The 12,369-nt window shown below is 34.9% G+C and overlaps 2 protein-coding genes across 5 annotated transcripts in view; both read right to left on the bottom strand.

Annotated features, from left to right (window-relative positions):
* Positions 1-12,369, bottom strand: part of LOC149485663 (uncharacterized) — a 361,945-nt gene that overhangs the window by 235,740 nt on the left and 113,836 nt on the right. The window lies entirely within an intron of this gene.
* LOC149485667 (uncharacterized) lies at positions 3,783-9,756 on the bottom strand. The gene is made up of 2 exons (XM_089698899.1): positions 9,710-9,756; positions 3,783-5,739 (listed from the first exon to the last, which is right to left on the bottom strand). The coding sequence occupies exons 1-2, from the start codon at positions 9,718-9,720 to the stop codon at positions 4,068-4,070; spliced, it is 1,683 nt and encodes a 560-aa protein (XP_089555025.1). The 5' UTR covers positions 9,721-9,756; the 3' UTR covers positions 3,783-4,067.

Here is a 12,369-nt window from a genome sequence, read left to right as displayed (position 1 = left end):
GGCTGGATGTGAGATCAAATTGCCACTTGTTTTCATTATAGCTTGCCGGTTATGATGAAAGGGACATAGTATCTGTAGCTTGCTATTGCTCTATTTGAAGAGTTACTTTTTGTTTCAAGAATATGAGAACGTGTTTGCAAAAAGGCTTTTCATGTTTCTTTTAATATATTTTGGATACTCTCTACTACTGTAAGATACTTTGTACGACACGTTGAGTACCGATTAGGCTCTGCTCTGCTCTGGATGTTTGAAAGAAAATTTAATGACCTGAAAATATGTGCTATGGTTATTGTCAATTGTGGCAGAGTATGAGTGTAATTTGTAGGTATTCTGGAAGAAATCGCTCTAAAGCGATAAGACCGCCATTTGTTTAAGCTATATTTAAGTGTCTGTATTTCTTTTTTATTCTCTTTAAGTGCAATAAAGAATTTATAAATAAAATATAAATAAATATTATATTAATAGTAAAATTAGTTGTTACATAGCACAAAATGAAAACATTAAAAATAATTAGTTACCTCTATTGAAATATATAATGACTAATATTTACGTCAAATCGTCTACATACAAAAGAAAATCTCCATAACACATACCTATTAGAAACTATTAAATGTATTATGTCTTCCCAAACAAAGCTTCACCAACAAAAACACTGATGTCATCGAAAGTAGTCATAAACGTTAAAAGATTGCGTTACCAACAATGTTACAAGCAAATCAGGAGTGCCAACATCAAAGAGATAATCCATTTGCAAAATTCGCATCCATTTCACAAATTGGGCTGAGGGTGGTGCCAACTTGACGGAGTTTCTTCATCAAGAGCTTGGAGTTCAAAGTGAGTGGGTACAAAGGAACAGCTATTGGGCGCTTGTGGTTGAAAAATACGGGGTTTTATGAAGCCTTTGGTTCCTTTTGCTGCTTGGCATGTGATATGAAATAGTCCTAATAATATTTGGGTGGTTGTGAAAGATTGTACGACGCCACAGTTGACGTGCATTTAATATTTTTTAAAGTTAATTAGAACAAAATAAGGGTTATTAGAACTTTCAATTAAATTTTAGTCTCTCTGCTCTTCTGGCATATACAATAAATAGGTACATCAAAAGGAATAGTCGACTATTTCTTAAAAATGAAAACAAACAATCAAATGCGTGAGTACAATGATTACCACAGTAAGAACACTTACACGTAACTTAAACTATAAATAAGTACTTCATCATCATTATTTTTAATTATTTTTCATGCCATAGACAAAGCATAGACTCATCAAAAACGTAGTTGGCTTGGCGCCAAACGAACGTAAGTGAATTAATTAGTTCGCTAACAGATGGCGCTAGGCGTCACGTGGAACGAACTATGTTGTAGTTACGCTGTTTTCATACGATTTTCAGGAAATTATTACATAAAAGTGAATAATTAATTAAAGTCATAATGTATGAGAAAAATTTAAAGTTAACTCAGCATAAATTTAACACTTAGTAATTATAACATAATATTATTATTATTTGATTAGTGGTTAGTAATTTTATTATAACATAATATTATGATTTTTAAAGAAAAATAACCTTATTTTGCTCAATAAGTAAGAGAGTCTAGATAATTTCGTGACTACAACAATAATGGAGTTTGAATTCCATTTTCCTGTGTTACTTACTTACTTACAACCTATTTGCATATGAGTGTATAGTTAGCAATTGATTTTACACTGCCCATCTAACAAATGTCTGTTATCTGTTACTACCGTTCCAAACAATACAATTTCCAATTTATCATGTTCCCCTCTAAACAATTATTCATACAATCGATATAATCCTTAGCCAAGGGCTACGAATCAATTAAATGACATTTATACCTATGATTGATTGCGTATGCAAAAACTGGACAGTCCGATCCCGTGTTTTGTGGACGAAATCAAATGGAAGTTTAATTTCTATGAATTTATAAGCGGTATTTTTAATATTGCATTGGAGTGCGGTCGTTTTTATGAATTTATAACTGATATTTATGATTTGGCTGCGGTATTTGGTCGCTTTTTTATTAGTTTTGCCTATAATACCATTTCAATATGAACAGTAACTGTTGCTTACTTTTTTACTGATTCTCTTTGGTGACTTACTTGACTTAGTGTCCTGTGACCCCTATGTGGGGCAGAGGGCGATTCTCCTTGGTAAGAAAGGTATATTTTAGGGGGAGTAAGACTTGGTAATGGTACATCATAATTTTTATTGAGAATAGGGAAGCGCTTGACCACAATCTCACCCTTAGATCATTAAGTATCTCACCTAATGTTAAGCTGAGATGTGGTAAAAGATGGTACGCGCTTTCCTAGAAGGTTCCTGTTCACTCTACGCTTAATTCTAATTTCTACGCAGTTGGCTTACTGTTGATCAAATTACAATTAAAACATATTATCATTAATCACTTTACATTTACGGATTCCAACGTGAATTAAGCTAGTAAATATGTTTGTTCATTTCACATACGCAACACGCACTTTATTTCGAACATTGCCAAATAAAGCTAGGTATTAATTTAGTGTGTAACGTTGGCATTCGTATTGTTATCGGAGTTACTTCAATGCGGTATACGCTGGCAAGGGGCCATGGTGTATTGTGAAGCTTTTGTGATCTTATGAGGTCGATGTTCTGTGATCTGACATAATCTCGAGTCCTTAAGTTAATGTTTACGTGATTATCGATTCTTTCCGTGTAATCTATTACAACTTGACGCTTATAAAACACTATCTGCGCTTCGCGGTTGGCTCCACTCCTGTTGGTCTTAGCGAGATGATATTTATTATAGCCTATACTCTATAGCCTTCCTCGATAAATGTGCTATCCAACACCAAAATAATTTTTCAAATCGGACTAGTAGTTCCCGCGATTAGCGCGTTCAAACAAACAAACAAACATACTCTTCAGCTTTATAATATTAAGTATATAGATTGGTCACAGTAGAGTGGCATAACATTGATTGTATGAAGATATCTTAAAATTCTAGAGCCAGTCCTCAATGTAATAGAGAATATCTGTCATAGGCCTTATTGATTGGATTTGCTCTTGAGAATAAAAAAAATGATATAGGTAGAGACCTTAGAAAGTGCGTCCTCTACGTATTCACCGCCTAATAAGGAAAAGAGAACAAAGAAAAAATCCTTAATTGAAAACAAGACCAATTAATACAAAAATAGCAAACCATAAATGAATTTATTGGACGGGGAAACTATCACTATTTTTTTAGATTATTACGTCAGATTATTGTATAATTAATTCCACCCCTCAATGAACCGTCCAGAATATTAAATACTCTATAAGTTCTATAACACAACAAAATATCAAACACTTAATGGAATAATAACGAGGTAAATAATTATAATTCATAGTGAGGTCGTTTATGAGATGCCGTCAATGTTACCTCACATACAGATTAGTCACATTATCTGTGTCATTGTCATTTATAGTATGTGGTAATCTGTGGTGCTCTGTGGTGCTCTTTGGTTACGCGCGCATTCAATTTTCGGCTATGGATATTTTAAAAATGAATTTAGCGTCATATTTTGTGTGGAAACTTGAAGACAATTGTTATATCGTCTGGATTGTGATTTTAATAATGTTTTTAACTATGGTGTTTTTGGAGAAAAGAGATAGAAGTGAGATTTTGGAAAGGAATGTTGGATTTGATATTCAGTCGAAAACGTATTGTCAAAATAAATCTGGTAGTGTCAACACTTCTTGATTGGTTAATTATATTAACCGACCCGCGAAGGCGCAAAAAAAACCGAAATTTACTTATTAATAATTTATTGTAAAAAAATTACATGATAAATTATTCCTAACTTAAACTATGTCCCTCCCGTTCAATGTTGGAACAAAGAGTGCTCGTCGTCCACGGCGGAGCAGCTACAGCGTCGCGGTGGCGATGATTGCCGCAACACTCTCTGGAATCGCAGGTGTGCGCGATGTCGCAATTGCTAACAGGTGCAAGTCCTTCTTGGGTGGCCCCATGCATCCTCTAATAGTTAAGGCGTGTATACACAGTACATAACACCTCCCTCCTGAAGTTCAGCGATTATTGGCGGGCAAGGCTCGTTAATATCGCTGAAATTTCACACTCCGCCGATTGATGTTCTATTTCTTCTCTTTGATTACCATGAACACTCGTAGTAATAGGCTTTGATGTACGCACTCTCCGTACGACGTACCATGTCACTAGGGCAACTGCACTCATTATTAATATAACATATATCGGTATTATGGAAGGCTGCATATAGAGAATCTCGTATCCGTTGTTGGTACTGATAGGCATTTCCATTGATATAGCTCTGTTACTAGCGTGTAATTTATCCAAATTTATCGAATTCAACTTCAGAACTTCTTCATCTGTATTATATTGGCTGGAATCTGGCAGGTTTGCAATTTTCATTATCTGTCCTTTGATATGGTCTTCTCGATTGACTATCTTGAAAGCCTCCGTTTGAAGAATGCAGTTTTTGGGTATTGTGGCTAAGTAGCTTCCTTTAATGACGTCATATTGATCTTGCGAGCATGATAGGTGAATTTTTGATGGCTTGGGGAAACTGATGACGTAGTGGGCGTCGTCTAATTTTTCTAGTGCGGGTGCTCCGAGCTCCACAGGCGTGAAGAGACAAGATGCGACGACTCGTTGCGTGGTAATAAGGTGATACACGCAGTCATTTTTGGATCGATGATGGTTCAGCTTGTCCTCACATAGATACCCTAGGCCAGACTTCGGGCATTCTGCCTCCATGTACATAAAATCCTCGTCGTGAATTGCCACAAAAGGATAGGGTGGAATTAGGACTTTACTATCTTTATTAGGAACTATGGATAATTTAAATAATTCAAAGGTAGCAGGAAGGACAACCGGGAACATAAAAACTATAACTATATTTCTATTACTATAATAATAGCCTAGTTTAACTAAATCAAAATATTCTCTATAATTAACTTGAGGGATTTGATCTTTGCCATAAAATTTGTTTAACTTATTTAACATTTCTTTTAGTGAATTTGAATTGAACATAAGATGATGCGTACTTTTCGCACGAATAAAACCTAATAAATTTTCTAATCTATGTAATTCCTCAGATATATCATCAATGTTATCTGATAAAATTGCTACGCGTTGAATTAAATCGATGTATATAGTAATGTTTAAATTATTTTCCTTTAAATCATTTATAGCTATTTCAATTTTTTCCTGATTTTTAATTAAGTTGTTTAAAATATCAGATTGTTGGTTTATCCAATCTTTACTGAGGCTTATATGATTATTCATTTCTGTGACCAATCTATTTTCATTATTTTGTAATAATTTAATTGCGGTATCATATTTAATTGCATCCGTATAGTCTAGGTTACCAGAAATACTTTTTATTACTGAACCTAAACCATCTATGAGACCTCTCTTTTTGCGATTGGGTTCAAAAGTTTCTAACTGATTTGATAATTTAATAATCTTATAATGCAGGTGTTCGATATGTGAATTATAAAGCGAAAATAATCTATCGTGCAAATTAGGTGTTAATGAATTTAATTGATCCTTTACTATGGTTATACTATCGCGAATATCTTTTAAATTAATAATTTGCAAAAATGAATGATAATGAGTGACAATTCTTGCAGTTCCAATATTAAATGGTAGTATACCGGGTCCATCATCCAAGCTACTCAGGGTGGGATCCTCCGCTTGAATCAGGCACAGGATCAGAGGAAGGATTCTGTAACAATTTAGGTACCCTCTTAAACCTAAATTTAGCAACAGCGCCATATTTCTTCTTAGTATAGATATGAATAGGTAAATCAGCCGGTACATCTGTTATAGGGATATCTAGAATTGGGTTCTCCGCGTCAGTATGAACTGTGACGGTGTCGGAATTTGCTTTAAGAGTATCTGATTTCGAATGTGCAGTAATCTTAATTGAATTGGAATGAACAGTAATTGTATCTGAACTTCTTTTTATTAATGAAGGTGTTGTCTCAGTTGGATTAACCGCTAAAGAATCTGTTTCCTCATTATTAATTTGAATTCGCGATAAAGCATCGGCGTTACAATTTTGTTTTCCCTGCTTATAAATTACGGTGTAATCGTATTCGCTAAGTTTGAGCCTCCAACGTGTGAGACGGGAATTAGGTTCCTTTAAATTCATGACCCATTGAAGGGGTCTATGATCAGTTATAATTTTAAACTTACGGCCAAAAAGGTAAGGGCGGAAATACTTCGTTGCCCAGACAATTGCTAATAGCTCCTTCTCAATCGTGCTATAATTAATTTCGCTACTATTAAGTGTACGTGAAGCGTACGCAGTTGGTTTATCGGAACCAACGGGGCCTTGAGAGAGTACAGCACCGATAGCTAAATTCGACGCGTCAGTTGTAAGAATAAATTCTTTATTGAAATCAGGATACTGAAGAATTGGATCATTCATTAATAATGTTTTACACCTATTGAAACATTCTATATAATCTTTAGAAAATGTTATCTTTGAACCCTTTTTTAAGCATTGTGTCATGGGTTTCGTGATTTTAGCGAAATCTGGTATGAATTTCCTATAATAACCTAATAGACCTAGAAATCGTTTAATGTCGGTTGGAGTTTTCGGAAGAGGATACTTTTGGATGGCAGATATCTTATCTGGGTTAGGCTTTATCCCATCTTTGCTAATAATGTGACCTAGATACGCGGTTTCAAGTTTAAGAAATTCCGATTTATCCATCTGTATTTTAAAGTTGGATTCACGCAATCTCTGAAACACTTTCCCAAGATTAACGATATGCTCCTGTAAAGAAGTGCTAAACACTATTATTTCATCCAGGTAGACTAGACAAATAGAATTTTGCAATTCTCTCAGTACATTATCCATAACTCTTTGAAAAGTAGATGGACTATTCTTTAGACCCATGGGCATTCTTAAGAATTCAAAATGACCATGTTCTACACTAAAAGCAGTTTTTGGAATGTCAGCCGGGTTCATTTCCACTTGATAAAACCCACTTGCTAAATCTAACGTTGTGAAGTATTGACAGTTACCCAATTTACGTAAGACATCTGTAATATTAGGAATCGGATATTTTTCATCCAAAGTTTTCTCATTTAACTTTCTAAAATCAACAACTAAACGCCATTTAACTTTGCCGGATGCATCTGCCTTTTTAGGTACCACCCAAATAGGAGAGCTCCATGCTGAATCTGATGGTCTAATAATACCCTGTTCTAACATCTTACTTATCTGATTTTGTACTTCCTGCCTATGAATAAATGGATAGCGATAACTTCTCGTATAAACCGGTATTTCATCCTTAGTTCTAATAGAATGTTTAATTTTATTCGTAAATGTTAAGTTTTCTCCTTCTATATAAAATACATCCGCATACTGTGTACATAATGACTCTAAATTTAAACGTTCCTCATTATTTAAGTGATCAGTACGCAAGCGAGATAATACCTGTTTCACACGGTCGGACGAACGTTTGGTGCGCGTGCACTCGTTATTATAAACCTCGGCACATACCGGTCGATCCATTGAAAAAATTACATCATTACGAGTTGGATTAGAAATTTCCACGATAGCGCGATTGCTTTTCGCCTTCGTTAAACATTCAGAAATATGACAACTACATATAATTTGTTCCGGTATAATAGCGTCTCCATTCTCAACATCTACAGGTAGTCTAACTAATTTACTACTTCCTGCGGGTATGACGTCCTCATAAAGATTAGCGTTCCGTGAGTCATATACTAATAACCGATTCGTAGCATTGCAAGTATTTAAAGTTTTAGTTTTATAATTAATGGATGCTTCCCATTTATCTAACAAATCTGAACCTATTAAGCCGTCGAAATAATTGTGAAATTTATAAACGAAAAATGTGATATCGTCAGGGTCATTAAATTCAGGAAAACTAGGTAATGTTATAGAATAATTATTACGTGTTACAGCATGAACATTACTTACTTCAAAGGGATCATAATTAAGAGTAACGTCAGGAAAATATCTCTGTACTGCATCGGGGCTAAGAAAAGATTGGTTAGCTCCAGTATCAATTAACAATTTAAGTGGAGGATTACGAATTTGAATATAAGGAAGTTGACGTTGCGTGTGTAGATTTAATTCTATTTTGGTTTTTCTAACTTTTGGTGGATTCTGAAAATCCTGATCGTGTTCTGAACGTACGTCACACGTTTCAACAAAATTTTCAGGTGCGTCTGTCTGTTCGTAATGTACATAAGGTTCATATTCCGTACAGTAATATTCATTATTATAATAGTCATCTTCATAAGGATATAAATCGGTACAGTAATAATCTTCATCTAGATATTCATTATGATTCATCTCCCTAGTCTTAAAATAATTACTCGGGGGTGGATTGCCAAATTTTGACCAATCATGAGCGCGTGCAAAAGGTGTCGGTGGTAAAGTCTTTGTCACGTAATGGCTAACGCCACTCATAGGATGCGGTTTCGGTTGCGCGGGATGTTTAGGCTGTAATCTGAACGTATTGCTCTGCGGGTTATAGTTAGGGGGTGCAGCGCGGAAAATTTGCATAGTACGAGTTGGACGTGCTGGTCCTTGCGGTTGATGAAAATTTCGATTAAAATTTGGTGGCTTAAATTGCGGTCTAAACGAATGTATAGGCTGTAGTTTAGAAGATATGGGTTCACTAAAATCATTATGTCTATAAAACGGTTCATGCGGGTACGGCATTCTAAAAGGTACGTGGGGTTTCCTATCAAAAGTTTCATTACGTTGTTGAAGGTATAAAGTGCTTTGTTCTTCATTAACGTATTCTAATGCCTTTTCAATGGTTGCGGGGCGCATGCAACGTATGCGTGAGCCTAACGGATCTCTTAAACCACGTAGGAAAGCCTGTAGTGTTAATTTTTGATACAGGTCCCTTTTTGCCTCACGAGTAGTAACGACTGTTTCATGTAATGCTATATACGTCATTATGGTACTAAAAAGATGCTGACATTTTTCATAGAACTCTTGAGGAGAGCTACGACCTTGTGTTAATAATGCTAAATCGTTATAAAGGGCGGTCTCATCTCTATGGTCAGAAAAGTTATTAACTAATACGCTTCTAATACCGTGCCAAGTAGTAGGTATACCATTTGCATTAATAACTCGGGCTGCGGGCCCAGTGACTTTATTTAAAATACCATTACATAACGCGGCAGTTTTTAAAGTATTTCCGGGATCTTTATCTATAAATTCCTCAGCTAATTGGTCACTTAAATGTATAAATCTTGTTAAAACGTTAACATTACCATCGAATTCTGGCAAAAGTCTAAGCGCATTAAAAATTTTATCCAAATCTGACATTTTAAATATCTGTATTACCTATATAAAATATATTAAATTTAATTAAATTTATTTACTTCGTTAAACTAATATAAAAAATTAATAATCTTTACCTAATATATTTGAATTATAAAATGAATTAATTAGTAAAATTCGAAAATTAATCAATTCGTAATTAATTAATATTTAAATTTATTAATCTTTTATCAACCTAATATCTATATATTTGAATTTTACAAATTGATTTTGTAAAATTCTACAATTAATTCTCGATGAATTAATATATTTTAAGCCTACGCACTACAGTTCCTCGGTTCCCGTGAATGGGTAATCTAGGAAAACTTACAATCTAGGAGTGGCAAGTCACTAAGAGAATTAGTGTACTTACAGGATTTTCATTTCGGCCTTTCTTGCAGTATCAATGTTCGGATACCCTTCGCGTTGCAGCGGCCAATGGTGTAGGTTCTGGATCCCCGTCGTCGTCCCTCCGTCGATGGAATAGCGATACTCGATGCTTGTAGTTTCGCGTTCCGAGAGACGGCTCTCAAGGATTATCCACAAGACTGCGCCAATTATATTAACCGACCCGCGAAGGCGCAAAAAAAACCGAAATTTACTTATTAATAATTTATTGTAAAAAAATTACATGATAAATTATTCCTAACTTAAACTATGTCCCTCCCGTTCAATGTTGGAACAAAGAGTGCTCGTCGTCCACGGCGGAGCAGCTACAGCGTCGCGGTGGCGATGATTGCCGCAACACTCTCTGGAATCGCAGGTGTGCGCGATGTCGCAATTGCTAACAGGTGCAAGTCCTTCTTGGGTGGCCCCATGCATCCTCTAATAGTTAAGGCGTGTATACACAGTACATAACAGGTTAATAAATTGTTTGTATTGAATAGTTTGTTTTATTTTCTTCTCATAATCAATAAATAATATACTTACTTTAAAATTACCAAAAGATTCAAATTTTTAAGACGTAGATAAAACGTCTTAAAACTAGCGACATTTGGATTTTGCCGCTCGAAATATAGGTATAGTTTGGTTCATTATTTTAGTTTTTTGAAACATTTTTTTAAAGAAAAATCAAGCTTTAATGCAGTAAACGTCTATAATTAATATAATCCTAATAGTTTATTAAATCTCTGCATATTAAAGAGTTGTTTGGATGCATTTCCGAATGTATAAAGCCCCCAGCTGTGATCTATTGTGGTATCGTATTGTAAGTTAAATATATTGGATGCCCAATTCATTTTAATTTTATTTTTTTTAATACTTTTGATATGCAACTTTTCAGCGATAATAATTGTAAGTAATAAGCAACAAAAAACGAAGAAACATTTAATTATTAGTCTATTATATTTCCAGGAACACAGGCAGGACTGATCTATACTAATATTATAAAGCTGAAGTGTTTGTTTGTTTGAACGCGCTAATCTCGGGAACTACCGGTCCGATTTTAAAAAAATTGTCGGTGTTAGATAGCATTTATCGAGGAAGGTATATATCATCACGGTACGACCAACAGGAGTGGAGCCACGGGGGTGAATCCGCGCGGAGAAGCTAGTGCTAATATAATAATGCAACTCTATGTAGGTAGAGTCGAAGACTATTTTAATATGCTATGTTGGATCGATAATAATTAATTTGAAGATGACCTTCATTCACCATGATTACCCAACGGTTTGCTTTTGATATCACTCCCACGAACATAACTCAACTGGTTAAAATAATGAGTTTGGACATCACTAACAATCTTGTTCTCCTTGCTTTGGCTACTACAGCATCAATCCTACTATAATATTATTCTTAAATGTGTTTTTTATGTTTGTTTGTTACTCCTTCACGCAAAAACTGCTGAACCGATTTTGTTGTAATTTGGTAGATACTGCAGAGATAGCTTAAGCTTTCTGGGATAAGCTTAAGGTAAGTTTATCCCAGTAATCCCACGAGAACAGGAATTAAGAATTTTTCCTTGACTACGTTGGCGATAACACGGTCGGATAGCTAGTTGTCTATATTTTAATCATTTAGCAATTTATTTAAGACATAATCAATCATATGCTCGTATCGTATCTCGTACGTATTTTTCGCATAAGTCAAGAACAGCTCAACGGATTTTATTTACTTTTATTTTGTTGGATATGCCAAATAACAGTTCAAAATTTAACTAACTTCTATTGAACTTGGTAGCTAATATCATGTAGGTACCTACCTCTATTATAGACTAGAGGTCCGCCCCGGCTTCGCCCGTGGTACATATTTCGCAATAAAAGGTAGCCTATGTCCTTTCTCGGGTATCAAAATATCTCCATACCAAATTTCATCCAAATTGGTTCAGTAGTTTAGGCGTGATTGAGTAACAGACAGACAGACAGAGTTACTTTCGCATTTATAATATTAGTATGGATATTGCCATAGCTACCTATACTGTTTTATCCAGAGCACGACTTCCTATTAAATCCAGACACGATTATCCGTATAGAAATCGTGTAGTTCTGATTTACTTTTACGGGCACAATTAATTCCTATGCTCTCTGGTTTGCGTTTAGTCGAAACTCGAAGCCCGGTATTTTGCGCGGTAATCTGCAGTTATGCATAATTTGAGGTTAGAATCACGGAGTAGGTAGGTATCTATTATGTAGGATGTATATGAATTCAAGTTTTGCACGCCTCATAAGCGAAGCGTTGAGGTGGGTACTACTGTCACTTCGCGCAAAACATCTGATTTTTCAAACTTAAATTTAATTGCACTTGTAAGATAATACATACACACACATATTAAGAAAAAACACTATTTTTAACATTCATGATATTTTTGATGTCATTTTTGTTATTTAAACTAGTTAAAAAACAGTTTAAAAAAGTTCTGTCTTGGACGTCCGTGTGTCTGTATGTGCGGAGGATTTTCTTGTTAACACGATAGCGACCGAAATACTTTACTAATCGAGTCTTTTTTTTTCTCTTACGCTTGAGTATGCTCAGGAATAGAACCCTTTCATTTTTCAGGGTCTGATTCGATGTGGTTTAATTGTTATTAAATAAACA

Source organism: Colias philodice, chromosome 9, assembly GCF_061535455.1.
Source record: "Colias philodice isolate Cphi_HAF_F1 chromosome 9, ilColPhil1 Martin Lab GWU primary, whole genome shotgun sequence".
Classification (NCBI taxonomy): Eukaryota; Metazoa; Arthropoda; class Insecta; order Lepidoptera; family Pieridae; genus Colias; species Colias philodice.
The sequence above is the reverse complement of the archived record's forward strand: the minus strand, read 5'-3'. Positions and strand labels throughout refer to the sequence as shown.